General features: G+C 43.1%; 1 protein-coding gene across 1 annotated transcript in view; it reads left to right on the top strand.

Moving 5' to 3' along the window:
* NTRK1 (neurotrophic receptor tyrosine kinase 1) overlaps nucleotides 1-27,460 on the top strand; it is a 106,738-nt gene that overhangs the window by 10,554 nt on the left and 68,724 nt on the right. The window contains exons 2-3 of the mRNA XM_063439216.1: nucleotides 23,336-23,410; nucleotides 24,440-24,511. Of these exons, the coding sequence (XP_063295286.1) occupies nucleotides 23,336-23,410; nucleotides 24,440-24,511 (147 nt within the window). The remainder of the gene's footprint in view (nucleotides 1-23,335; nucleotides 23,411-24,439; nucleotides 24,512-27,460) is intronic.

Raw genomic sequence — 27,460 nt, 5'->3', positions numbered from 1 at the left:
GTGTGGGAGCCTGGAGTGTCCCTTTAATAATATAAACCCACCCAGTATAACTAACTGTAACCTAACCTACACAGTGCATCTAACGTGTGTGGGAGCCTGGAGTGTCCCTTTAATAATATAAACCCACCCAGTATAACTAATTGTAACCTAACCTACACAGTGCATCTAATGTGTGTGGGAGCCTGGAGTGTCCCTTTAATAATATAAACCCACCCAGTATAACTGTAACCTAACCTACACAGTGCATCTAACGTGTGTGGGAGCCTGGAGCGTACCTTTAATAATATAAACCCACCCAGTATAACTAACTGTAACACAACCTACACAGTGCATCTAATGTGTGTGGGAGCCTGGAGTGTCCCTTTAATAATATAAACCCACCCAGTATTACTAACTGTAACCTAACCTACACAGTGCACCTAACGTGTGTGGGAGCCTGGAGTGTCCCTTTAATAATATAAACCCACCCAGTATAACTAACTGTAACCTAACCTACAGAGTGCACCTAACGTGTGTGGGAGCCTGGAGTGTCCCTTTAATAATATAAACCCACCCAGTATAACTAACTGTAACACAACCTACACAGTGCATCTAATGTGTGTGGGAGCCTGGAGTGTCCCTTTAATAATATAAACCCACCCAGTATTACTAACTGTAACCTAACCTACACAGTGCACCTAACGTGTGTGGGAGCCTGGAGTGTCCCTTTAATAATATAAACCCACCCAGTATAACTAACTGTAACCTAACCTACAGAGTGCACCTAACGTGTGTGGGAGCCTGGAGTATCCCTTTAATAATATAAACCCACCCAGTATAACTAACTGTAACCTAACCTACACAGTGCATCTAACGTGTGTGGGAGCCTGGAGTGTCCCTTTAATAATATAAACCCACCCAGTATAACTGTAACCTAACCTACACAGTGCACCTAACGTGTGTGGGAGCCTGGAGTGTCCCTTTAATAATATAAACCCACCCAGTATAACTAGCTGTAACCTAACCTACACAACGCACCTAACGTGTGTGGGAGCCTGGAGTGTCCCTTTAATAATATAAACCCACCCAGTATAACTAACTGTAACCTAACCTACACAGTGCATCTAACGTGTGTGGGAGCCTGGTGTGTCCCTTTAATAATATAAACCCACCCAGTATAACTAACTGTAACCTAACCTACACAGTGCATCTAAGGTGTGTGGGAGCCTGGAGTGTCCCTTTAATAATATAAACCCACCCAGTATAACTAACTGTAACCTAACCTACACAGTGCATCTAACGTGTGTGGGAGCCTGGAGTGTCCCTTTATTAATATAAACCCACCCAGTATAACTAACTGTAACCTAACCTACACAGTGCATCTAAGGTGTGTGGGAGCCTGGAGTGTCTCTTTAATAATATAAACCCACCCAGTAAAACTAACTGTAACCTAACCTACACAGTGCACCTAACGTGTGTGGGAGCCTGGAGTGTTCCTTTAATAATATAAACCCACCCAGTATAACTAACTGTAACCTAACCTACACAGTGCACCTAACGTGTGTGGGAGCCTGGAGTGTCCCTTTAATAATATAAACCCACCCAGTATAACTAACCCGGTGTAACCTAACCTAAACTACCTAAACTATTTACATCTCACCATTTGGATTGAGATATTTAAAAAGTGTACATCATGTAATATTCAGAGTCCCTTTCTTTGAGAAAGACTTTATGGTTTAACTATATTTGCTTTTAGAATTGAGTTACGAAGGTTGATTTCTCATGTCTTATTAGACATGTTTTGAGATTTTGAGATTAACATATTTTTGAGCAATGACCAGATGAGTTTAGTTACCAATTCACTTCCAGTTACCAGCCACTGAGTGACGTGACAGCCTATCATTCTGATCAAACAGCTTGGAGATATGGACCCCTGTGGGATAAAGGGTTCAAAAGAGCAATCACTTGGTGGTCTGTTCATTTGTACTGGTGACAAAGGGGTTAACCCCATGGATTAGCCGAGATAGAGGTGCCCCCCAGCTCATGTAGCCATGTATGTTATAAGTGTAGGTCACCGTGTAATTGTGAACGCGTCTGTTTAGCGGGGCTTATGGGACCTATCGGTTTACAGAGCTTTTAAGTTGCGTGTGTTGTTTGTACGGCTAAGTGTTCATGTGTGGGGTGAGAGAATCGCTCTCTCAGATTGCACACAACGTCAGCTTGGGGAGGGGGTGGTTAATGGCGTGAAATTAATCCACAAAAAAAAACAAAAAAAACACAAAACACTGAGCAGAAAAGAGAAATACAATCTTATCACAATATAGACACAGTAGTAAAGTAGCACAAACATCGTTTCTTATTTTTTGTTTAAATAAAGATTTTTTTACACTTATGGCCAATTTTTTACAATACGTCAAACCCTTTGTCCTTTATACAAAGCAATTCTGTGGCTTCATTTAAACTAAAGCATTGTCTGTTCTACAGAAAAAAACATGAATCCTCGATAATATCCCACGTTAATCACTCATGACATCATCATGACATCATTTTCCTTTGATTAACAATGGGGGCGATGTCTTTGAAGCTTTGTATATCTTTAGTTAATATCAAACTAAATAAACCCGATAAACCCTTTTTGCAGTGTCCTTCTTTAACACAGGATCTACATCGGACATGTTGGGTCTTTCAATTCCTCAATTTTAACTTATACAGCACAAAAATCAGACGTGTTAATACTTATATCACAGTATAAAATGATTACAACATGCATTAAGTATATATGTGAATACAATCTTCTTTACCCTTATATTAATACATTTTAGGATTGCTTTCTTTAAAAAAATAAAATAAAAAATCAATTGCCCCATTATTCACTGAGGAATATCCCTGAATACAGATATTTGAAACAACACTATAGTCACTCATTGAAGTGGCCTGGGTGAAGTCCCTGTCTCCTTAGTCCTGCAATGTAAATTATTGCAGTTTTTGAGAAACTACAATAATTACATTGGAGGACTAAGACTGCCTCTAGTGGCTGTTAATACGACAGACACTAGAGGCACTTCCTGGCGGCTAACCGACTTTATGTCATCTGACGCTGGACATCATGTTCTGCATGAGTACATCTAGTGTCAGTGAAATCCCATAGAAAAGGGGAAGGACTATTGCTCTCGTAGAACTCACACAGCGCATGCGCCACCTCCCCAGTCCGATTACATTTGAGGTGTAACCCCACCTCTGGCAGTGTCATGGGGTGTCATCAGTTAGACCGAAACTCTCACTCTGGTCTGGCTAATGACAAATTATGTGCAATTCATTGTGTGAGAGCGGACCGTCTCAGCCAATCATTGGCGATGGAATTCTGTGCTCTGCAGACCCAGATAAGAGGGCAAACCTCTGCTAACCAGGGAACCGGACCAGGGTAATCCCATATAATAATTACAACAGGGGGCTGCACTCTTTAACGTACCCTTTCTCTGTAAATATGTTGATATTGTTTTTTACCTTGACAGTCACTTTAAGAGTACAAGACCATATACAGGTCTGCAGTATTTACCAACTAAAATAGTTAAATAGCTTCTAATCTGTAAACCGTTGTTCCCTATTAATGACTGCTGATGAATTCTCTCCCCCTGTTGCCCCCAACAAAAACACATGAGACCTGAAATAGGGGTAAGGGCAACGGCCACAGCTTTATTAATTTTACAACTTTTTAACGGATCAGCATTCTATCCAACTGTCAGCTGTTGGGTAACTTTCCCCAACAGACAGGTACCACTTCCTTGTCCAGAGTTCGTATCAGCCTGCCTATTGCCATCAGCCCTCGGCAGGCTGCAACTCCCCAAGCCAACTCATCGTTTCCCCCATTACTTTCCATTTCGCTGGCCAGGAGCACCGCCACCGCGATGTCGACTCAACCTAGCCCCTTTGGTTGGCATTGCGCCCCCCGCAGCCAGCGCCACCTCCAACCCAGACTGTAGTCCCAAGTTAAAAATGTCCAAACCATCAGATGAACTCCATCTCTTCTCATTAAGACCACATTGTCACCCTACAGGTCCACGTGACGAACCACCATGCCACCCAACTGTCTCACAAACCAAGAGACTGTCATGTTCAACTTTCGCCTCCCACGCTCGAGGCCCCGAGCGTGCGGCAACGCCTGCCAACAAGGGCGTAGAACGATTTCGAACCAGACGAGCATAAGATCCTGAAACAGATCCACACAGCAGGCCAGATCCTGGTTAATTACATGAATCATTCCCACCCATGTGCACCACCAGAGTTACCAGCCCCGACACAAACCTCCTAAGTTCAACACATTCCTCATAAAACTGACCCCAGGAAAGCCCTCTAATCCCCCGCTACCGAACTCTGGCCACTTCATCTGGGAAGCCCAAGTTCCTGCCGTAGGACCTCACCTCTGCTTTGCGAGCTGCCCATTAAACATAAGAGTGGCCCAGGATTCACACATAACGAGGGGGACCTACAAGAGAGGAAAGCGTTACAACAAGTGCGACCGAAAAGTCCCATCTGCCCAAACGCAGCCGCTGAATAACCTAAGACGCCTGCATGGCGGCTCCAATCCTAAAGCAGTGAGCAGAATACCCAGAGGCATCCACTCCACAGGCACGCAACGCCAACCGAAGCAATGAGGAGAACTGGTATCAACGGCGACCCATCCTGATGTGCCAATAGAGACGACGACGCCCCCAGCCTCGCATCCAAATAAACCCTGACCAACTGAACTGGACAAAAAGGGCCCCTGGCGGCCCAAATCCAAACAACAACAAAGGGAGAACGCAACCCGACACTTCGAAACCTCAAATGCCGAAGCACACACCTGCGGAAGGACTGTTAAAAGCTGCCCCAGTAAGTCCACTGAAATTGGTCTCCGACGATCATTACCTTTCCAAAGCCTCCTAACTTTCAACACCCTTTGAACACTAAACTCCTTCGTGAGATCCCTCCACCCTAAAAAGCGAAACAAAAAAGACAAGGCCGCAGTGCTTGTTCCGCAGATGCACCCAACCTACCCTAAGGCTGCTACGCCGACAGGAACAGCAACGTAACTTTGACCTCCCCGACTCCGAAGCGATCCTATTCTCCCTGTCGATAAAAGACAGCCACTGTGACCACACCGACAGATATGCCCGCCACAACGCTGGAGGCAAGGACTCAGCCACCAGATCCCTCCGGCCTCCAAAGAGAGATCCCATAAAGATGCAAGACAAGTCCGTCAAATTCGGTCCGCCTCTGGCGCTGCCTCTCTAAAACGGTCCCACTGAAACCGAGGAAGAGATTCAGCCACCACATTGATCACACCCGAAACATGAACCGCCTTCACCGAAACATTATACTGCAGGCTCAGCAACACCAAGCGCCGAAGCAACGCTAACACGGGGGGAGGGGCCGACAAGGAGCGATTTATCACATGGACCACGCTCATATTGTCCGTGTGAAAAAACACGACGTGCCCCCGCAAGTCGTCGCCCCACAGTTCTAAGGACACCAAGATTGAAAAAAGCTCTAAAAAGGTAAGGCCAAGCCTTCCGCACACCAGTGACCCCGAAAAAACGCTCCGAAGCCAATGGAGCCCGAAGCATCCGTAAAAAGATCCAGTGCCCCATTGGACGTGCCTGCCCTCAGCCAACACGAATGCCCATTGTAGGTCCCTAGCATAGAACTTCATGCCTCCAGGAGCCACTTGTTGACCCGGATGAAGTGATGCGGTTCTCGAATGCCCACCATCACTAATGACAAACGATGACAAAACGCCCAACCCATTGGCAGGACTCGGCATGCAAATGCCAAGTGCCCCAACAGGACCTGCATCCGCTGTAATTGGACCTTCCTCGCACCCTTCAACTGGTTCACCAACTCCAGGAGTACTACCAATTTGTCATCCGCCAGCCGAAAAATCATGTACACCATATTGATCTCCAGAACTGAATGCCAACCCGACCACTAAACTGTTACCCACTCTTGGAAGGAAGAAAACGTCTCGGGATCGCAAACCCCCTGGGCAAACACATGTCGTGGTAAAACAGCCCACAAAAGTGACAACCCAACAGATGGAAGCACATTTAGGTGATGAATCAACCGGAAGGACCCTGCTTCCTTCTTGGGAACCAATCCCAAACGCGCAAGTTGGAAAAGAAGGGGGAAGTCAAAGGGCCCCGTCATCTGCCCCAATCGAACCTCCTTGTCCAGTTTGTCCTGCAAAATCACATATTTCCCTAACACCGACTTCAAATTATCCGCGAACGAAAAAAAACTTCTGAAAAAAAAAAACTGTATCCAAAAACCCTCGGAAAAGCCACATCCAAAACGTCTGTGGCGCACCTATTGGGGTACTGAGTGAGCCACGGGCACATCTTTACTACGCTCACCGGGGCCCTCGCCTCTAGAAACGTCCTCCCTCCCTGTCCTTTTGCCGGCACCTGCTTACCCTTTTTAAAGCAGCACATAGCGGGATGCGCTCCTCCACAATTGGCGCAATCATGCCGGAACCGACAGGAGTTGAACCACTTACAGTGTCTCTCGTTAAAGAGCCAGCATACTCCTTTTTTCTATCCTGCCAGGAAAAGGTGACGGCCTACACAGTGTCATCAGGGGCAGCCATAGGCTACCATCCTGCATGCTAAAATCTAGCCCCGGAAATGCCGCCATCTTCTGCCTGAATTGTTGGTCATAGCGAAACCAACATTGCCCGCCATCAGGGCTGCAATCAGAAATTTTTGGGCCCCTGACACAGCTCAAGGTCTGGGTCCCCCGGTGCCTGCACCCGAGTCTGCCCAAAGGGCTGCCCCCCTCCTGAGTCCGCCCACAGGGATGCAGTGTCTGTACTGATTCTGGTGTATAGTAGATGTAGAATGTGTGTAGTGGATGCAGAGTACGTGTGTAAAGTGGATGCGGTGTGTGTTTAATGTATGCAGTGTGTATAGTGGATGCAGATTGTACATTTGTGTAATGTATGAGGGGTATATTAGATGCAGAGTGTGTGTTTGTGTGGTGGATGAAGTGTGTGTTTATAGTGAATGCAGAGTTTGTGTAGTGGATGTAGTGTTTAGTGAATACAGTGTGTGGGTGTAGTGGGTGTGTATAGTGAATGCAGAGCGTGTCTTTGTGTAGTCGATGTAGTGTGTGTGTGTATAGTGACTACATAGTTTGTGTTTGTGTTGGTATTTAATGTGTGTATAGTGACTGCAGACTGTGTGTTTGTGTAGTGGATGTAGTGTGTGTAGTGACTGCAGAGTGTGTGTGTTTGTGTAGTGACTGCAGAGTGTGTTTGTGTAAGGATGTAGTGTATGTAAATGTTAGTAAACAATGTGTGTATATGTTAGTGTATAGTTTGTGTAAATGTTAGTGTATAGTGTGTGTAAATATATGGGGCTGCATAATGTGGGGGGAAAGTACTGTATACTACAGTGTTTTATTTTCTTCTTACATTAATTGTAATGTTTTATTCCTCCCTACCTGCATCTCACCTGTGGCCATGGAGGGGGAGATCACATTGTTTGGAGCCGGAGGTCCTGAGGCATGGTGCAGCCCCCCACTACCTGTATTGTGCAGGGGGCCCAGCACACTTGAAATATACTGCCCAGATGCTCTGCTCTGTCGAAGTCTCGCGAGCCGTGCGGAGCAATGCCATGATAACCCGTGGCAACGCTCTGACGATCGCGTTGCTCGCGAGACTTCGACAGAGCAGAGCGTCTGGGCAGTATATTTCAAGTGTGCTGGGCCCCCTGCAGAATACAGGTAGCGGGGGGCCCGCAGTGCACACATACAGTTGCAAGAAAAAGTATGTGAACCCTTTGGAATGATATGGATTTCTGCACAAATTGGTCATAAAATGTGATCTGATCATCATCTAAGTCACAACAATAGACAATCACAGTCTGCTTAAACTAATAACACACAAAGAATGAAATGTTGCCATGTTTTTATTGAATACACCATGTAAACATTCACTCATACACACACTGCACTCATACACTCACTGCACTCATTACACACACTGCACTCATTACACACTGCACTCATTACACACTGCACTCATTACACACACACACTGCACTCATTGCACTCATTACACACACTGCACTCATTACACACTGCACTCATTACACACTGCACTCATTACACACACTGCACTCATTACACACACTGCACTCATTACACACACTGCACTCATTACACACACACACTGCACTCATTGCACTCATTACACACACTGCACTCATTACACACACTGCACTCATTACACACACACACTGCACTCATTACACACTGCACTCATTACACACACTGCACTCATTATATACACACACTGTAAATAAATATTCAATTAATATAATTTTTTTAAGATCTAATTTTATTAAGACATTTACCAGTAGCTGCTGCATTTCCCACCCTAGTCTTATACTCGAGTCAATAAGTTTTCCCAGTTTTTGTGGGTAAAAAGGGGGTCTCGACTTATATTCGGGTCGAATTATACTCAAGTATATACGGTAGTTATCTTTTTTTTTTTAGGGAATGCCAGCCAAATGCCAGAAAGAGCGGGAAAGAGTCAGGGTCCCCTACACTCCTTCTAGGTGACAGGAGTCCTCTCTCTCTCCTGGTTCTTGCAATCACAAAATACCGGGCTAAAGCTGAAAGTTTATTTCTTGCTTTACAATAAAATCGGATCTTACTAAGTAAATATAAGGCTCCGATGATTAAGAATCAGGGTGCCAAATTGAATCTCAAGTAGCAATGTTGTGTAAAACCTACTTTTTAGACAGTTTGTTCTGCATCCCATAAATTGACCTGAATAATATGCACATGAAACCGATAACTTCTTCAGTCCATTGGGGGGTGCCTTTTATAATTATTTATTATCATCATGTGGACAGAACCAACAAATTCTGTAGAACCTTACAATATTATAAGATAGTAATTGTCTGACAAAATAATGTTGGAGAGTCAAAAGGTGAAAAGGGTCCTGCTCCATCAAGCTTACCATTTCTATGGAGTAATACGATTATAAGGTTTGGGGAATTTAGTTAAAATTCTCAAGCTGACAAAACTGCAATCTTATTAAACACCGAATTTAGATCAAAGTGTGAAATCGTAGAGGTGTGCCGATAGCTGTGTGGGAATCCCTATTTCCCAAGATTCGAAGGTAGGTACACGGGACAGGTGGGGTTTGCCCGTGATGGACAGTTCCTGGCTGTTCCCAGAAGCAGGACACCCAGGAATAAACCTGGGGTGTTAACACCACATTTGGGACTGTTGGAAGGTATTTAAATGCTTTATTTTAACCTTAACTTTGCAGATCTGTTTTTCATTCACCACAAATCCCTTTTTATTGAATAAATGCTGCGCTTAGTGAATAGGCCCCATGTTTTAACCTGCTTTCTATTTTTATAGAGAACAATGTTTGTGAGTTAGAAGAATCGTGGATGTGTTGAAATTCTTGGGGGAGCCCATGAACAATCCACTAATGATACAATGCCACTCAGAAAGTTATTACACACAGATCTGCTAGTTGCCTTGAATTATAGAATAGAAACACGTAAGTCTGTTTACATATCACAGAAATGTAGGATGTTGTTTAAAGTTAGGATACGTATAACTCAGTGCCAACCATTTACATTAGAGGGATTAATTAGCAACTTTGTACAAGCTCCCCTAGACAGACCCCTGACTCTTAAAGTGTAAAGCACTCGGCCCTGACGGACCCCCCGCAGGAGAAGCTCGTATTGATTCCCTGCGTACTGGCAGCGTCTCCTGGCTTAATATTTAATGGATGGCCCCTGGGAGAAAGCTCTCACTAATGATCTGTTTTCAATTCCCCCATCCTTGCTCTGTGTACATTATCAGCATCGCATTAACCCCGCGGCAGACAGGAGAGAGGTGTCTCGGACCCACCCTTAAGCCGTTAACGTGGAGCTGTCACATACAATTTCATGAGTGCCACTGCGATTATTTATACATTTTGTGTTTCCCCTGTCCTAGAATCATAAATAGGCCAGGCCATCGATGGCTGATTGATGGGGAATGACAGCGCGGTTTGGGGAGAGACAAGAGTTTTAATATTAACCATTTCTGCACGCAATGTCTTCATAACCTGAGAATTAACTCCTTGTATACTCAGAGAAAGCTGTAACGGGGAATTAAAATACTATAATATACAAAAAAATATATTATTTCTACAGTTACCATGACTTAACATTTTTAAAGAATCGTAATCAAGAGTAACTCTTGTGTTTTAGACAACTGTGAAGAATTTTTATTTAATGTTTTACCTTAAATTTTTTAAAATAATTTTTATTTGTGACTATTTCACAATTAGTGTACAAGAACGTCATATCTGGTTATTCCCTAAACTCTCAAGGTTCCTTAATTCTAGCTGTTCCTTCAACAATGATTTTTTACTGTCAATCTGATGTCTATGTTTCCCATAGTATTGAACGCTCACCAATCACTGTTAAAAGTTTCCACATTATGATACGTCTTGCTGGATGTGAGTGGGGGCTGCTGTAAGCCGAGAGTGTATTCACTCACAAGTAAACTTGCGAGGAGCTGACCACGAAAGTACAAAGTGTAGGCAGAACTAGTTGACTTAGAAAATGTCTCAAAGTGCACACTGCTTTTCAACTTCATTGTACAAAGCTGTCTAATCAATCCAACTAACTGTTTAGTAAGTATAAATTCATCGCATTTCACAACCTCAAATATGTAAATTGTACACATTTTGATAAAACAGTCAATACAAAATAAAGGTTTTTAAAAGATGTATGCAATTTGCACTTTGGGTGTACGTTTATCACAATTTATTGGTCACATCCCATTATGAGAATTTATTAAACAACGCCCAGCCATGCCTGCGCGCAAATTCTGTGACATCATACGCCACTTTCCGTCTGTTGGTATAGGGAATGGCGCCATGTTGGTATAGGGAATGGTGCCATGTTGGTATAGGGAATGGCACCATGTTGGTATAGGGAATGGCGCCATGTTGGTATAGGGAATGGTGCCATGTTGGTATAGGGAATGGTGCCATGTTGGTATAGGGAATGGCGCCATGTTGGTATAGGGAATGGTGCCATGTTGGTATAGGGAATGGTGCCATGTTGGTATAGGGAATGGCGCCATGTTGGTATAGGGAATGGCACCATGTTGGTATAGGGAATGGTGCAATTGTGGTATAGGGAATGGTGCCATGTTGGTATAGGAATGGCGCCATGTTGGTACCATGTTGGTATAGGGAATGGCGCCATGTTGGTATAGGGAACGGCGCCATGTTGGTATAGGGAATGGTGCAATTGTGGTATAGGGAATGGTGCAATTGTGGTATAGAGAATGGCACCATGTTGTATAGGGAATGGTGCCATGTTGGTATAGGGAATGGTGCCATGTTGGTATAGGAATGGCGCCATGTTGGTACCATGTTGGTATAGGGAATGGCGCCATGTTGGTATAGGGAATGGCGCGACGCCATAGATGGTGTACGCAAGAATTCTGTGGCATTAATTGGATTCTTCTATTAAACCTTCTATATAATAATTGTATAATATATATATATATATATCTATCATAATATATTTCCCCCAAAAACTCTAGATTAAAGAGAAAAAAAGGTAAAAAAATGAAATAAACAAAACAAAAAATTGTTCATTTAAATCTAAAATAAAATATATCTGGATACTGTTATGCGTGGCTGATGTATGGAATGATGGATTGGGGGGAAAAAACTAAACTTACCACTTTGATCATAGCTAAAAATACTAAAAATACCACTTTGATCATAGCCAACCATCAGTTTCCCCATCCATGAATTATGAAGTACGTTCCATTTTACACAGCATATAATATGCCCCACTCTGTGACTGACTCAGCTAGCTCTCCCAAACATTTTGTCCTGCAGCACATCACACTGTGTCGTCGTATTCACACGTCCCGCGTCCTTAGACGTCTGAACTACAAATGAAATGTTCTCCTTGATCATTGGTGTTAACAGCCCTGCTCGTTCCCACCAAATTAATTATAGGAAAAAAGCCAATGTCAGCCTGTTTGATCTTTTGAGCCTCTGAAGAGAGGACCAGGTCTTTAACCAATTACATTAGCAAAACACAGGACAGAATGGCTTCCATTAAACGCTGATTTACAGATAGATAACGCATCTTTAAAGAGGACAGCCACCGATTGTAATCTTACTTAATTCATAGGACACGAGTAATAGACTTTTCAAAAAGCTCGCTTATCTCTCAATTTCTCGCTGCCAAGGAAACAAAACTGGAAAAAATAAATTGTATAAAAACAAAATAAATACATAAGAAAGCCGATGATGGCAACAGGAAATAGACGATTAACCCCTTAAGGACACATGACAAGTATGTCATGATTCCCTTTTATTCCAGAAGTTTGGTCCTTAAGGGGTTAATAAACAGCTGACTATAACATCTTTATGGACTGATTATATCTACAGGAAAAGTGCTGACCAGTAATGTAAGAATCATATCCTCTACAGAGCTAGCAATCTAATCCAAATCTCGCAATCTAATCTACAGAGCTAGCAATCTAGTCCAAATCTCACAATCTAATCTACAGAGCTAGCAATCTAGTCCAAATCTCACAATCTAATCTACAGAGCTAGCAATCTAGTCCAAATCTCACAATCTAATCTACAGAGCTAGCAATCTAGTCCAAATCTCACAATCTAATCTACAGAGCTAGCAATCTGTTTAGATAAACATTTCCTTTACAAAGCTTCTTGTAGAGCACGGTGTAAGAGATACGCCTTCACTGGTGGACCAACATTATATAAAGCATACAGTGGATTGGTTAAAAGATTAGCCCTCACTGGTGGACCAACATTATACAAAGCACACAGCGGCACGGTTAAGAGATACGCCCTAACTGGTGGACCAACATTATACAAAGCACACAGCGGCACGGTGAATATATACGCCCTCACTGGTGGAACAACATTATACAAAGCACACAGCGGCACGGTGAATATATACGCCCTCACTGGTGGAACAACATTATACAAAGCACACAGCGGCACGGTTAAGAGATACGCCCTAACTGGTGGACCAACATTATACAAAGCACACAGCGGCACGGTGAATATATACGCCCTCACTGGTGGAACAACATTATACAAAGCACACAGCGGCACGGTGAATATATACGCCCTCACTGGTGGAACAACATTATACAAAGCACACAGCGGCACGGTGAATATATACGCCCTCACTGGTGGAACAACATTATACAAAGCACACAGCGGCACGGTGAATATATACGCCCTCACTGGTGGAACAACATTATACAAAGCACACAGCGGCACGGTGAATATATACGCCCTTACTGGTGGAACAACATTATACAAAGCACACAGCGGCACGGTTAAGAGATATGCCTTCACTGGTGGATAAACATTACACAAAGCACAAAACCGCAAGATTAAGAGATAGGCCCTCACTAGTGGACCAACATCATACAAAGCACACAGCGCCATGGTTTGGAGATATGCGCTCACTGGCAGAACAACATTATACAAAGCATACAGCAGCACTTTTAAGAGATACGCCCTCATCAATGGAATGCACATTGTGTGAAGCATACAGTGGCATGGAAAAGAGATACACCTTCGCCCAGGGAACGCACATTGTGTGAAGCACACAGCGGCATGGAAAAGAGATACAACTTCGTCCAGGGAACGCACATTGTGTAAAGCATACAGCCGCAAGGTTAAGAGATACGCCTTCGCCCGTGGTATGCACGGTGTACGAAGCAAAGAGCAGTACATTGTATTTACACAAGAAAGCTTGGGGACTTCCAGGCAGCATGTACCAGCAAGCAGACAAGTTTAATCACCGCGTCTAATCGAATCCCAGCAGCATTAATAGCTATTAGAGGTAATCTGCTCTCAGCTAAAAGGATTCTCTTTGCAGGGAAGGTCTGTAACACAGGCTGGAGTCCAGTCATTGTCGGCTGTTTGTCTTATTACTAATGTGCTGTTTAGCACGTTACAAATTCTCTCATGTAAATGCCTGGGGTGTCGAAGGTGTGAATACGTGATAAGATTGATGGATGCATAGATAGATCGCTAGAGGTTTTATTCCTAACGGAAAGCTGTCTCACAATAAGGAAAAAATTACTAGGGGAATCTCTGGTACACAGAACAATATCGACCACACACAGTCAGTAAGTTTCCATACTATTATACCTTAAAGTCATTGCTTCAGTAATCGGGGGACACAGCATAGAAACATAGAATGTGACGGCAGATAAGAACCATTCGGCCCATCTAGTCTGCCCAATTTTCTAAATACTCTCATTAGTCCCTGGCCTTATCTTATAGTTAGGATAGCCTTATGCCTATCCCACGCATGCTTAAACTCCTTTACTGTGTTAACCTATACCACTTCAGCTGGAAGGCTATTCCATGCATCCACTACCCTCTCAGTAAAGTAATACTTCCTGATATTATTTTTAAACCTTTGTCCCTCTAATTTAAGACTATGTCCTCTTGTTGTGGTAGTTTTTCTTCGTTTAAATATAGTCTCCTCCTTTACTGTGTTGATTCCCTTTATGTATTTAAATGTTTCTATCATATCCCCCCTGTCTCGTCTTTCCTCCAAGCTATACATGTTAAGATCCTTTAACCTTTCCTGGTAAGTTTTATCCTCTAGTCAAATGCTAGAGGAGAAGACATCTCAGGCTTTGAGTTTTACACAAATGTTTCTTTCTTTAAGCATTACATTGATTTTTAGATATACCTACAATATAGATACAATCTAGATGCTATTATTGAGTTTCAGACAAAGTGGTATCAGGTAAAAGTCAGATGTTGATGGCTTGGGGTAATATTTAGGGTAATCACAGTAAATACAGAGTAGGTTGTGGATGCGTTATAAGTGTGTATAAAATTGGGCGATGGGGTATGTAGTCAGATGTGAACCTACACAGTGCACACTGCTCTAAGCAGTAAAGCAGAAACATGCACAGTGGCCAAACTTACCGATGGTTCAGATGCTGCACAAAGCTGGAGAAGAAAGAGATGAAGACAAAGGGTTGAGATGTTCCTCAAGAAAGATGGTGACATGGAGATTTAGACTTCCCGTTTAAATTGTAGTATTAGAGACTGTACATTCAAAAGTTTTACTGTTCCTGGAAATATTTAATTAATGCATACACATAGTATTATTAAATAACATACCATGGGCAAAACGTTGTCGTATTCCCAAGAGGCCACATCCCTCAACTTCCCACACCCACCATTTTGAAAGATACCTATCTCTGGGGCAAGGTTTATCATAGATAATCACACCCCAAACATCATCCTCCTTACTGTATTAGCAAACTGATAGCAAGTAATGCAACTGTTCATTAGACGGCCGATATGGCAGTGTTACAGAAGTTTACTGGTGGGGTTGGAAATATATACATCGGACGGGCCACTGGGACACACAGATCAATGCTAATCTTTTAATGCATCAATAACTCTTACTTCACACTGTTTGAATGCTCCTAAGATAAATATTGTTTAAACCTGTTGAAGTAAAATTAGCAGTGTCTACTATATAGTATCCACCCATTACTAAACGCCTAATGGGAACGAGTTTATCAGGTCTATTCCCAAACGTTCCATTTCCAACGTTCAGTGTTATTATAAAGTGTATACACGGGAGACAAGCAGCCGGGTGGGATTCATTGGATCCATCACCTTTACATTGAATTTATCATTATTATTTAATGTCAGACACGGTTTACACTATGAGCTTTATTTATTTATTTCAAACAGTAAAATGGCTTTGGCGATATTACAGCGGCTTCCTTTGGAGATGTAGTAATTAATTGAATACAGAATGCTGACTGAGTAGCTCATTGGAGGCCTACATATAGTGTTAAATTAACGAATTACCGAACATGGGATATGTCCAACCAATCACATGCAAGTCTGAACCTCACAGCCGCGACAAAGGCAATGGGAGGAGCCACAGGAAATATAATGGATTCAGTGCTTTACAGCATGTGATTTATGAGAAAACAGTTGTACTCATAGAATGAAATGCAAATATAGATAACTCCGAATACAGAGCGATGGATAAACAGCAATTCTGGAGTAACTACATCCTGAAAGTGGAGTAAACAAAGGAGAAATTCCATTGGTTTCCAAGGATACTTCAGAATACAGCTTTTCATTGTTACAATATAACTAACTGTAACCTAACCTACACAGTGCACCTAACGTGTGTGGGAGCCTGGAGTATCCCTTTAATAATATAAACCCACCCAGTATAACTAACTGTAACCTAACCTACACAGTGCACCTAACGTGTGTGGGAGCCTGGAGTATCCATTTAATAATATAAACCCACCCAGTATAACTAACTGTAACCTAACCTACACAGTGCACCTAACGTGTGTGGGAGCCTGGAGTATCCCTTTAATAATATAAACCCACCCAGTATAACTAACTGTAAGCTAACCTACACAGTGCATCTAACGTGTGTGGGAGCCTGGAGTGTCCCTTTAATAATATAAACCCACCCAGTATAACTAACTGTAACCTAACCTACACAGTGCACCTAACGTGTGTGGGAGCCTGGAGTATCCCTTTAATAATATAAACCCACCCAGTATAACTAACTGTAACCTAACCTACACAGTGCACCTAACGTGTGTGGGAGCCTGGAGTGTCCCTTTAATAATATAAACCCACCCAGTATAACTGTAACCTAACCTACACAGTGCACCTAACGTGTGTGGGAGCCTAGAGTGTCCCTTTAATAATATAAACCCACCCAGTATAACTAACTGTAATCTAACCTACACAGTGTATCTAACGTGTGTGGGAGCCTGGAGTGTCCCTTTAATAATATAAACCCACCCAGTATAACTAACTGTAACCTAACCTACACAGCGCACCTAACGTGTGTGGGAGCCTAGAGTGTCCCTTTAATAATATAAACCCACCCAGTATAACTAACTGTAACCTAACCTACACAGTGCACCCAACGTGTGTGGGAGCCTAGAGTGTCCCTTTAATAATATAAACCCACCCAGTATAACTAACTGTAACCTAACCTACACAGTGCACCCAACGTGTGTGGGAGCCTAGAGTGTCCCTTTAATAATATAAACCCTCCCAATATAACTAACTGTAACCTAACCTACACAGTGCATCTAACATATGTGGGAGCCTGGAGTGTCTCTTTAATAATATAAACCCACCCAGTATTACCAACTGTAACCTAACCTACACAGTGCACCTAACGTGTGTGGGAGCCTGGAGTGTCCCTTTAATAATATAAACCCACCCAGTATAACTAACTGTAACCTAACCTACACAGTGCATCTAACGTGTGGGAGCCTGGAGTGTCCCTTTAATAATATAAACCCTCCCAGTATAACTAACTGTAACCTAACCTACACAGTGCATCTAACGTGTGTGGGAGCCTGGAGTGTCCCTTTAATAATATAAACCCACCCAGTATAACTAACTGTAACCTAACCTACACAGTGCACCTAATGTGTGTGGGAGCCTGGAGTGTCCCTTTAATAATATAAACCCACCCAGTATAACTAACTGTAACCTAACCTACACAGTGCATCTAACGTATGTGGGAGCCTGGAGTGTCCCTTTAATAATATAAACCCACCCAGTATTACTAACTGTAACCTAACCTACACAGTGCATCTAACGTGTGTGGGAGCCTGGAGTGTCCCTTTAATAATATAAACCCACCCAGTATTACTAACTGTAACCTAACCTACACAGTGCATCTAACGTATGTGGGAGCCTGGAGTGTCCCACTAATAATATAAACCCGCCCAGTATTACTAACTGTAACCTAACCTACACAGTGCATCTAACGTGTGTGGGAGCCTGGAGTGTCCCTTTAATAATATAAACCCACCCAGTATAACTGTAACCTAACCTACACAGTGCATCTAACGTGTGTGGGAGCCTGGAGTGTCCCTTTAATAATATAAACCCTCCCAGTATAACTAACTGTAACCTAACCTACACAGTGCATCTAACGTGTGTGGGAGCCTGGAGTGTCCCTTTAATAATATAAACCCACCCAGTATAACTAACTGTAACCTAACCTACACAGTGCACCTAACGTATGTGGGAGCCTGGAGTGTCCCTTTAATAATATAAACCCACCCAGTATAACTAATTGTAACCTAACCTACACAGTGCATCTAATGTGTGTGGGAGCCTGGAGTGTCCCTTTAATAATATAAACCCACCCAGTATAACTAACTGTAACCTAACCTACACAGTGCATCTAATGTGTGTGGGAGCCTGGAGTGTCCCTTTAATAATATAAACCCTCCCAGTATAACTAACTGTAACCTAACCTACACAGTGCATCTAATGTGTGTGGGAGCCTGGAGTGTCCCTTTAATAATATAAACCCTCCCAGTATAACTAACTGTAACCTAACCTACACAGTGCATCTAACGTGTGTGGGAGCCTGGAGTGTCCCTTTAATAATATAAACCCACCCAGTATAACTAACTGTAACCTAACCTACACAGTGCATCTAACGTATGTGGGAGCCTGGAGTGTCCCTTTAATAATATAAACCCACCCAGTATAACTAACTGTAACCTAACCTACACAGTGCACCTAACGTGTGTGGGAGCCTGGAGTGTCCCTTTAATAATATAAACCCACCCAGTATAACTAACTGTAACCTAACCTACACAGTGCACCTAACGTGTGTGGGAGCCTGGAGTGTCCCTTTAATAATATAAACCCACCCAGTAAAACGGTAACCTAACCTACACAGTGCACCTAACGTGTGTGGGAGCCTGGATTGTCCCTTTAATAATATAAACCCACCCAGTATAACTAACTGTAACCTAACCTGCACAGTGCATCTAACATGTGTGGGAGCCTGGAGTGTCCCTTTAATAATATAAACCCACCCAGTATAACTAACTGTAACCTAACCTACACAGTGCACCTACCGTGTGTGGGAGCCTGGAGTGTCCCTTTAATAATATAAACCCACCCAGTATAACTGTAACCTAACCTACACAGTACATCTAACGTGTGTGGGAGCCTGGAGTGTCCCTTTAATAATATAAACCCACCAAGTATAACTGTAACCTAACCTACACAGTGCATCTAACGTGTGTGGGAGCCTGGAGTGTCCCTTTAATAATATAAACCCACCCAGTAAAACGGTAACCTAACCTACACAGTGCACCTAACGTGTGTGGGAGCCTAGAGTGTCCCTTTAATAATATAAACCCACCCAGTATAACTAACTGTAACCTAACCTACACAGTGCATCTAACATGTGTGGGAGCCTGGAGTGTCCCTTTAATAATATAAACCCACCCAGTATAACTAACTGTAACCTAACCTACACAGTGCATCTAATGTGTGTGGGAGCCTAGAGTGTCCCTTTAATAATATAAACCCACCCAGTATAACTAACTGTAACCTAACCTACACAGTGCATCTAACGTGTGTGGGAGCCTAGAGTGTCCCTTTAATAATATAAACCCACCCAGTATAACTAACTGTAACCTAACCTACACAGTGCACCTACCGTGTGTGGGAGCCTGGAGTGTCCCTTTAATAATATAAACCCACCCAGTATAACTGTAACCTAACCTACACAGTGCACCTAATGTGTGTGGGAGCCTGGAGTGTCCCTTTAATAATATAAACCCACCAAGTATAACTGTAACCTAACCTACACAGTGCATCTAACGTGTGTGGGAGCCTGGAGTGTCCCTTTAATAATATAAACCCACCCAGTATAACTAACGGTAACCTAACCTACAGAGTGCACCTAACGTGTGTGGGAGCCTGGAGAGTCCCTTTAATAATATAAACCCACCCAGTATAACTAACTGTAACCTAACCTACACAGTGCATCTAACGTGTGTGGGAGCCTGGGGTGTCCCTTTAATAATATAAACCCACCCAGTATAACTAACTGTAACCTAACCTACACAGTGCATCTAACGTGTGTGGGAGCCTGGAGTGTCCCTTTAATAATATTAACCCACCCAGTATAACTGTAACCTAACCTACACAGTGCACCTAACGTGTGTGGGAGCCTGGAGTGTCCCTTTAATAATATAAACCCACCCAGTATAACTAACTGTAACCTAACCTACACAGTGCATCTAACGTGTGTGGGAGCCTGGAGTATCCCTTTAATAATATAAACCCACCCAGTATAACTAACTGTAACCTAACCTACACAGTGCATCTAATGTGTGTGGGAGCCTGGAGTATCCCTTTAATAATATAAACCCACCCAGTATAACTAGCTGTAACCTAACCTACACAGTGCATCTAACGTGTGTGGGAGCATGGAGTGTCCCTTTAATAATATAAACCCACCCAGTATAACTAACTGTAACCTAACCTACACAGTGCATCTAATGTGTGTGGGAGCCTGGAGTATCCCTTTAATAATATAAACCCACCCAGTATAACTAGCTGTAACCTAACCTACACAGTGCATCTAACGTGTGTGGGAGCATGGAGTGTCCCTTTAATAATATAAACCCACCCAGTATAACTAACTGTAACCTAACCTACACAGTGCACCTAACGTGTGTGGGAGCCTGGAGTGTCCCTTTAATAATATAAACCCACCCAGTATAACTAACTGTAACCTAACCTACATAGTGCATCTAACGTGTGTGGTAGCCTGGAGTGTCCCTTTAATAATATAAACCCACCCAGTATAACTAACTGTAACCTAACCTACACAGTGCATCTAACGTGTGTGGGAGCCTGGAGTGTCCCTTTAATAATATAAACCCACCCAGTATAACTAACTGTAACCTAACCTACACAGAGCACCTAACGTGTGTGGGAGCCTGGAGTGTCCCTTTAATAATATAAACCCACCCAGTATAACTAACTGTAACCTAACCTACACAGTGCATCTAACGTGTGTGAGAACCTGGAGTGTCCCTTTAATAATATAAACCCACCCAGTATAACTAACTGTAACCTAACCTACATAGTGCATCTAACGTGTGTGGGAGCCTGGAGTGTCCCTTTATTAGGGATGCTTGTGATTAGGGGTCGCTGTATTGCATGGTGGCCATGAATTTGCACATTACGGGAAATAACTGTCAGATACCTGGAAGCAATGCAGGATTGCAAAGCACGACGTGCAGGGTGTAATCATTGCTTGCATCTGGTCAGTTAAAGGGAAACTCCAGTGCCAGAAAAACGATCCGTTTTTCTGGCACTGGAGGGTCCCTCTCCCTCCCACCCACCAATCCCCGGTTACTGAAGGGGTGAAAACCCCTTCAGTCACTTACCAGGGGCAGCGACAGGTCCCACGTCGCTGCTTCCTCCTCCCCCGCCGCTCCTCCTTCTGGTTACGTCGGCCGGTGGGCGAGACTGATCTCGCCCGCCGGCCGAGGAGACCTAATGCGCATGCGCGGCAATGCCGCGCATGCGCATTAGCGCACCCCATAGGAAAGCATTGAAAATGAATTTCAATGCTTCCCTATGGGGAATAGAGCGACGCTGGAGGTCCTCACACAGCGTGAGGACGTCCAGCGACGCTCTAGCACAGAAAACCTGTGCTATGAAGCAGGAAGTGTCCTCTAGTGGCTGTCTAATAGACAGCCACTAGGGGAGGACTTAACCCTGCAAGGTAAATATTGCAGTTTTAAAAAAACTGCAATAATTACACTTGCAGGGTTAAGGGTAGTGGGAGTTGGCACCCAGACCACTCCAATGAGCTGAAGTGGTCTGGGTGCCTGGAGTGTCCCTTTAAACTATGTAGTAGACAAGACATGTTAAAATGTTTTATTCATATAAAATACAGGTATGATTATTGCTTATTTCTTTTAGTGCAAGCAGTGCATTTAATGTTCCTCTGGTACTGAACGGGTTTAAAAAGGGACACCATATTTAGCACGACCCTCTTCTAGCGTTTTAGAGAGCTCTAACAGAATGGAAGATTCAAGGTGGTGCACCAGCAAGGTCGAAGATCTACGGGAGCCCAATGCTATAAATTCCCCTCCGTAAAGCTCTCCTGCCAGCACTACTGATTGTGCTGGTAGAACAAAGGGCAGGGAGGGGAAGTTCCCTATGACCCATTGTGGAGTGCGTGTGTTTTGCAGAGGGCCCATCAATCTGATACAGTGTTTTCATCTGCCTGAGCACAGTCAGGACATATAAAAGCTGTGCTCTCAGGAAGGTGACAAAAAGGGTAACCCCTGTTTTGAGATGAAGCGATGACCTCATTGTGAAAGCGGACACCCACTCATTAAACGTACACACTTTAGTGGGCAGCAAGAGGGGACCAAGACATTTAATAGCTGTCTGAAGAGACATGTCATCTGTTTAGCATGGACAGACTCCGAGCAAGGAGCGAGGGATTCTGGGAAACCTACACATGGTGTTTACACAACACAATCGCTATGGTCTAACATTGCTTTTACTAGACTTGTTTTTAATATATTTAGCTTTCGTGCCATAAACTGTATCTAAGTAGTTATTGTATAAAATGATCCACCCTTGAATGGATTCTCCCTGCCTGCGCGCCCATGTCAAACCCCAACATGTAAAACACATTATAGGAAAATGATACATAATAACTCCAGCAGCCAGGTGCGGAGAGGACGTGAGGTGCATGCTGGGAATTAGTATGTTTTAAACACTAGAGAGAGGGATTTTAGACTTTTAATCTGAACCTTTGATTCATTTTTTTTTAATTCTATTTTTTATTGTAGCACGAAAGAGAGATTCAGTTGTAAATCTAAGGTTATTTACAATCTCATTTCACTTTTTAACATGACCCTCATAACCGCTCACTGCTGGGAGCTTCAGCTAAATAACAAACACTATATATATATTTAGATTTATTTGACCATTTCACAGCACTATGTGTCACGCGCTCGTTACAGTAATGTGTGGCTAACACATTTTCAACAAGTGAGAATTTCTTCTGTTCTCAAAGTAAAGTATAAATAAGAAAAGAAAATGGAACACAATGATAAAAAGTATCGAAAATAAAAGTCACTGATTATGGGAATGATACAGCTACAGATAAATCTATGTAGTATGTGCATTAAGCCATCGCAGCGAGCAGGGGAGCGAGGTAAAGTTAATTAAATTTAATGTTTTAAAGTTGCGGTGTCCAGATATATTTTATGGCCATTTTGATAAATGTGTAGTGTTTCTCCATCCTGTCTGACGCTTTCTGTAGCATGGAGAGCTGGATGATCACACTTTATGTATTTGAAGTGACATTTTCTTGGAGACATCCTGGCCTTGAGGTCCACTATGTATTGCTCCCATGGGGGAAGCCTTAAACACTGATTGATGCCTGTGTCTTTCCAACAGAGTAATTGAGAACCAGAAGGACTTGTTGAGCCTAACTAAGACCGACATGAAAAACTTCAGAGAGCTGAAGAATCTGTGAGTATTTCAGTCTGCCCCGCACGTCAATTCTCTGTGGCTGTGGAGACATTAATAATTTTTGTCATCGTGTCTCTTGGAGCTGGGGGGGAAGAGGGGGTAGGCGATGATGACTCAGGAAGCGTGAGAAGGACTGTGACCTTGAGCTTTAGGTGAAACAGGAGAAGTTCTGTTTTTGGGAGCAAAACCAGGACCAAGTTCAGTTCAATATGCCCAACATGCTAACAGAGGAAGTCGCGCAGCTGCGTGGCCTTTAACCTTCTGACGACCATAACAAGATGGCATAGAGCATGCCATCAAACTATCCTCACCCCTCCGGTCAGAGCTAACACTACACCAGACTGTGAACTAGTGCAATTGTATGTTTTATTAGAATAAAGAGTACACAAAAATACTCCACCAGGTTAATTACCTGGTTGGTCTTAAAGAGCTTAAACTTTGTAGTACTATTCTGCTAGCCAGGTCTCAAGCATTACTAGCCACTGCATATTCTCCAGCTATGAATTTCTACTCACCAGCGTAGTTATTATACAATATGACGCAGAATTGTAATCACTTGAACTACACTATTACATAGTCACTCTACAGAACCCCAAGTCCTAGAACAATAGGGCTGCTGTTTAGATTGCATGCACACGGTTGCCAAAATAGCTATCCCATTTCAGCAGGTCCAGTGTAATAGAAATATACAGCCATCCCCTGGTGTAGTGACCAGGCAGGATTCTGATTTATGATTTTAAAAAACACCGGTGGCCATAAAATATGAATTTACTGCGAAAAGTGCTAAGGTGGAACAATCGCAGTAACATTCACTGGTCTCCGTGGCGACTGCAACACTTTTAGAGCCTTGTCTCAGAATAGCGTTCTCACAATATTATTTTATTGAAACATTTACGAACTAATAATAAAGGATTTGACAATATAGAGCGGGCTTGACCGGTTTAGAACATTTACAGTTCCATCACCAAATGGCAAATAATTTATAATAATTAGCGATTTTACAATCTAACGATATATTATCTTCTGCAGGACAATTTCAAACACCGGGCTGCAGAATATTTCAGAAGACGCTTTCCAGTGGAACACACGGATTACTCACATGTAAGGGTACTAAACTCACCTACCGATAGCACAGGGTAGCTTTGTGTCGACTTTCTAAATGTTTGTATTGATATGTCTCTTATTGGATTGCTACGTGACCAGTGCCTGCTTTCTCCCCAACATAAACTGCAGCTTGATCTCATTTTAGAGCATCTTTTTCTAGTAGAGATTTTAGAAAGGAACCAGTTACTAAACAGTGACTCCATCATAACTGAGGAACAGCAGAACTGACAAAGAAATTGTACATTTTAACCCAAAACAGACAAACGGAGATAATTCTGAAACATGGCTATTTTGCCAACTCTTCTATTTTAATTCCTCTGTGAAGTTAGTACCAGTGTCTGTGCCCATAGAGATGCCAGTCTGCTTGCTGAGTTAGGGCAGTCGTGAAAGTTTTTTCCATTAATGAAATGGCTTAGCGAGCACTTGTTTTCCTGTTTTTCAAAGTTATTAAGTGTTTTCCTGGAGAGTCTTTAATTGCCGGAGTGTGTTTCTGGCAGAGTGCACAGCACACTAATGGAGATCTCACCGATGAGGTGATTTGAATAAGTAATTAAAAACTAAGAGGCGTCCTGCTTTGTTGTTTTTTTTTTTTTTGGTTAATGGGATGATCTCCCGGCTAGGTACCATTCCCCTGGCTTCAGGGAACTCAAATATAATCTGCTGGGGGTTTGTTACAGCTCCATTACTGTCCTGGAAAACGCTTCCAAGAACTCTGAAGGTTTAAACATTATATTATAAAAAAGGTTTCCAGTTTCACTAATATTTTATTACATTTGGACTCATTTCCCAGCATAGATCTGCAGTCGCCATCACACTAAACTCGGTGCAACAATTCTAATGTTCTAGGGTACCGGTGCAAGACTTACCATACGCAGAGTTTTATCCTGCTGCCATCAACCTGCTGGACAGATATATAAATGGAATCACTGGCAGCTTACAATCTGCTTCCTTCATACCCTGGTCTGTACTAGCCAAAGCTGACATATAGCTCCTGGATGTCTCCTGTCGGAGGGCCGTGTCTGGGCTAGCTGGCTGAGGAGGGGTGGGGGCAGTGTCTGAGCTAGCTGGCTGAGGGGAGGTGGGGGGCAGTGTCTGGGCTAGCTGGCTGGGGGGGCCATGCCTGGGCTAGGTGCCTGGGCTAGCAGGATGGTGGGCCATGTCTGGGCTAGCTGGCTGGGGTGGGGCCTTGTCTGGGCTAGCTGGCTGGGGGGGGGGGGGGCTTGTCTGGGCTAGCTGGATGGGGGCCGTTCCTGGGAGGCCGTGCCTGGGTCAGGATGGTGGGCCATGTCTGGGCTAGCTGGCTGGGGGGGGGGGGCGGAGGCAGTGTCTGGGCTAGCTGGCTGGGGGAGGCAGTGTCTGGGCTAGCTGGCTGGGGGAGGCAGTGTCTGGGCTAGTTGGCTGGGGGAGGCAGTGTCTGGGCTAGCTGGCTGGGGGCCATCTTTGGGCTAGGTCAACATAAGTTATATATCCCAATATATAAGCAATATTGTTACGTCCTATTTAGTCGATTTGGCCAGAAGAGTCAGAATGAACAGTTTTTTTTAGGCACCAATGCCAAAACACAGATATCAATCGACGGGCAGGAAGGGGTCCACACAAGATGAAGGGCTAATTACAGATATAAACCTCTATGTTGTAGATGATTGATGCACATTTAAAACAATGACATTTCTCATATCAGCAAAACAACAAATAAAAACAGCTAAATGGAAACAAGGTGTCCCAAAGGGCTTGTAGGACAGATCATTTCATATCAGCCACGTTAATTAAAAAAAGACAGACACAAACAGAAAATACATATAGCTGTCTATCTCGGCCCGTTCTGCTTCCATAATGCCATGTGTAATGTATCATTTTACCAAGACATTGATCGATATTAACAGGGCGATCTGTAAATTCCACCATTTGATTTATCCACTGAGTTAAACCAGGAAGTAACAGGACCAGTGCCTGATTGACAGCCAGGGGGGTGTAACCAGATTTATAATAGTGACAATTTCTATTGAAAACTGCACTTTTTGTAAAATGAAAAAGGACACAGTCTTCACATATAAAGCACTTAAACAAGACAAACTGTGTCTGGAGTGTGCCTTTAACCCCTTAAGGACACATGACGTGTGAGACATGTCATGATTCCCTTTTATTCCAGAAGTTTGGTCCTTAAGGGGTTAAAGGAAAGCTATAGGGGAATCCCTTTATTTTTAATGCATGCTATAAATATTTAAAAAGTAGTTTAAAAAAATAAAATTAAATAAATTCCCTGTAGCTATATTACCAACAGACCACTCCGTAGCCAGACAGAGGCCTCCAATTCAGAGTGTCTCATTCTAGTCTGTGCGGTCTAATTGTTTCATATAAAGCTCTGTCTGCAGAAGTCTTTCACCCATCAGTAACCGTACCAACCATCACACAGAATGATTGGAACTGCTCTGCATTAGGTTAGCCAGTTTACACACAGCCCAGATCACTGTTTAGGGAAGCTGGCTATGTGTACCCATTGACAGAGACAGCCACGTTGTGTGAATGGCCCATGCTCCTGACTGGGCTGCTTTGAAGGAATCATGGGACATTTGGAATTTGCATTGTGTGCCAGAATATGCCACCATAACCCTGCTCTTGATGCATATTCAAAGTATGTAACAAAAATGTTTTTAAAAGACACAGTGAGTGTGAATGTATCATTACCCCTGTACTGACGTGATGACTGATTTTACTATAGTAAGGATTGCTACCTGCACCCAATGTAACACATTGTATATTATTATTATTATTGTTATTTATAAAGCACCAACATATTCCGCTGCGCTGTACAATGGGACATTAGGATTGATTTCACTATAGTGAGGATTGCTACCGGCACCCAATGTAACACACTGTACATTAAACAGGTAAAGCCGAGTATAGTTAGCACACAGAGTATGACGTGCTGTGGTACACAGGGGTGTC

Source organism: Pelobates fuscus, chromosome 13 (genome assembly GCF_036172605.1).
Source record: "Pelobates fuscus isolate aPelFus1 chromosome 13, aPelFus1.pri, whole genome shotgun sequence".
NCBI lineage: Eukaryota > Metazoa > Chordata > Amphibia > Anura > Pelobatidae > Pelobates > Pelobates fuscus.
The sequence above is the reverse complement of the archived record's forward strand: the minus strand, read 5'-3'. Positions and strand labels throughout refer to the sequence as shown.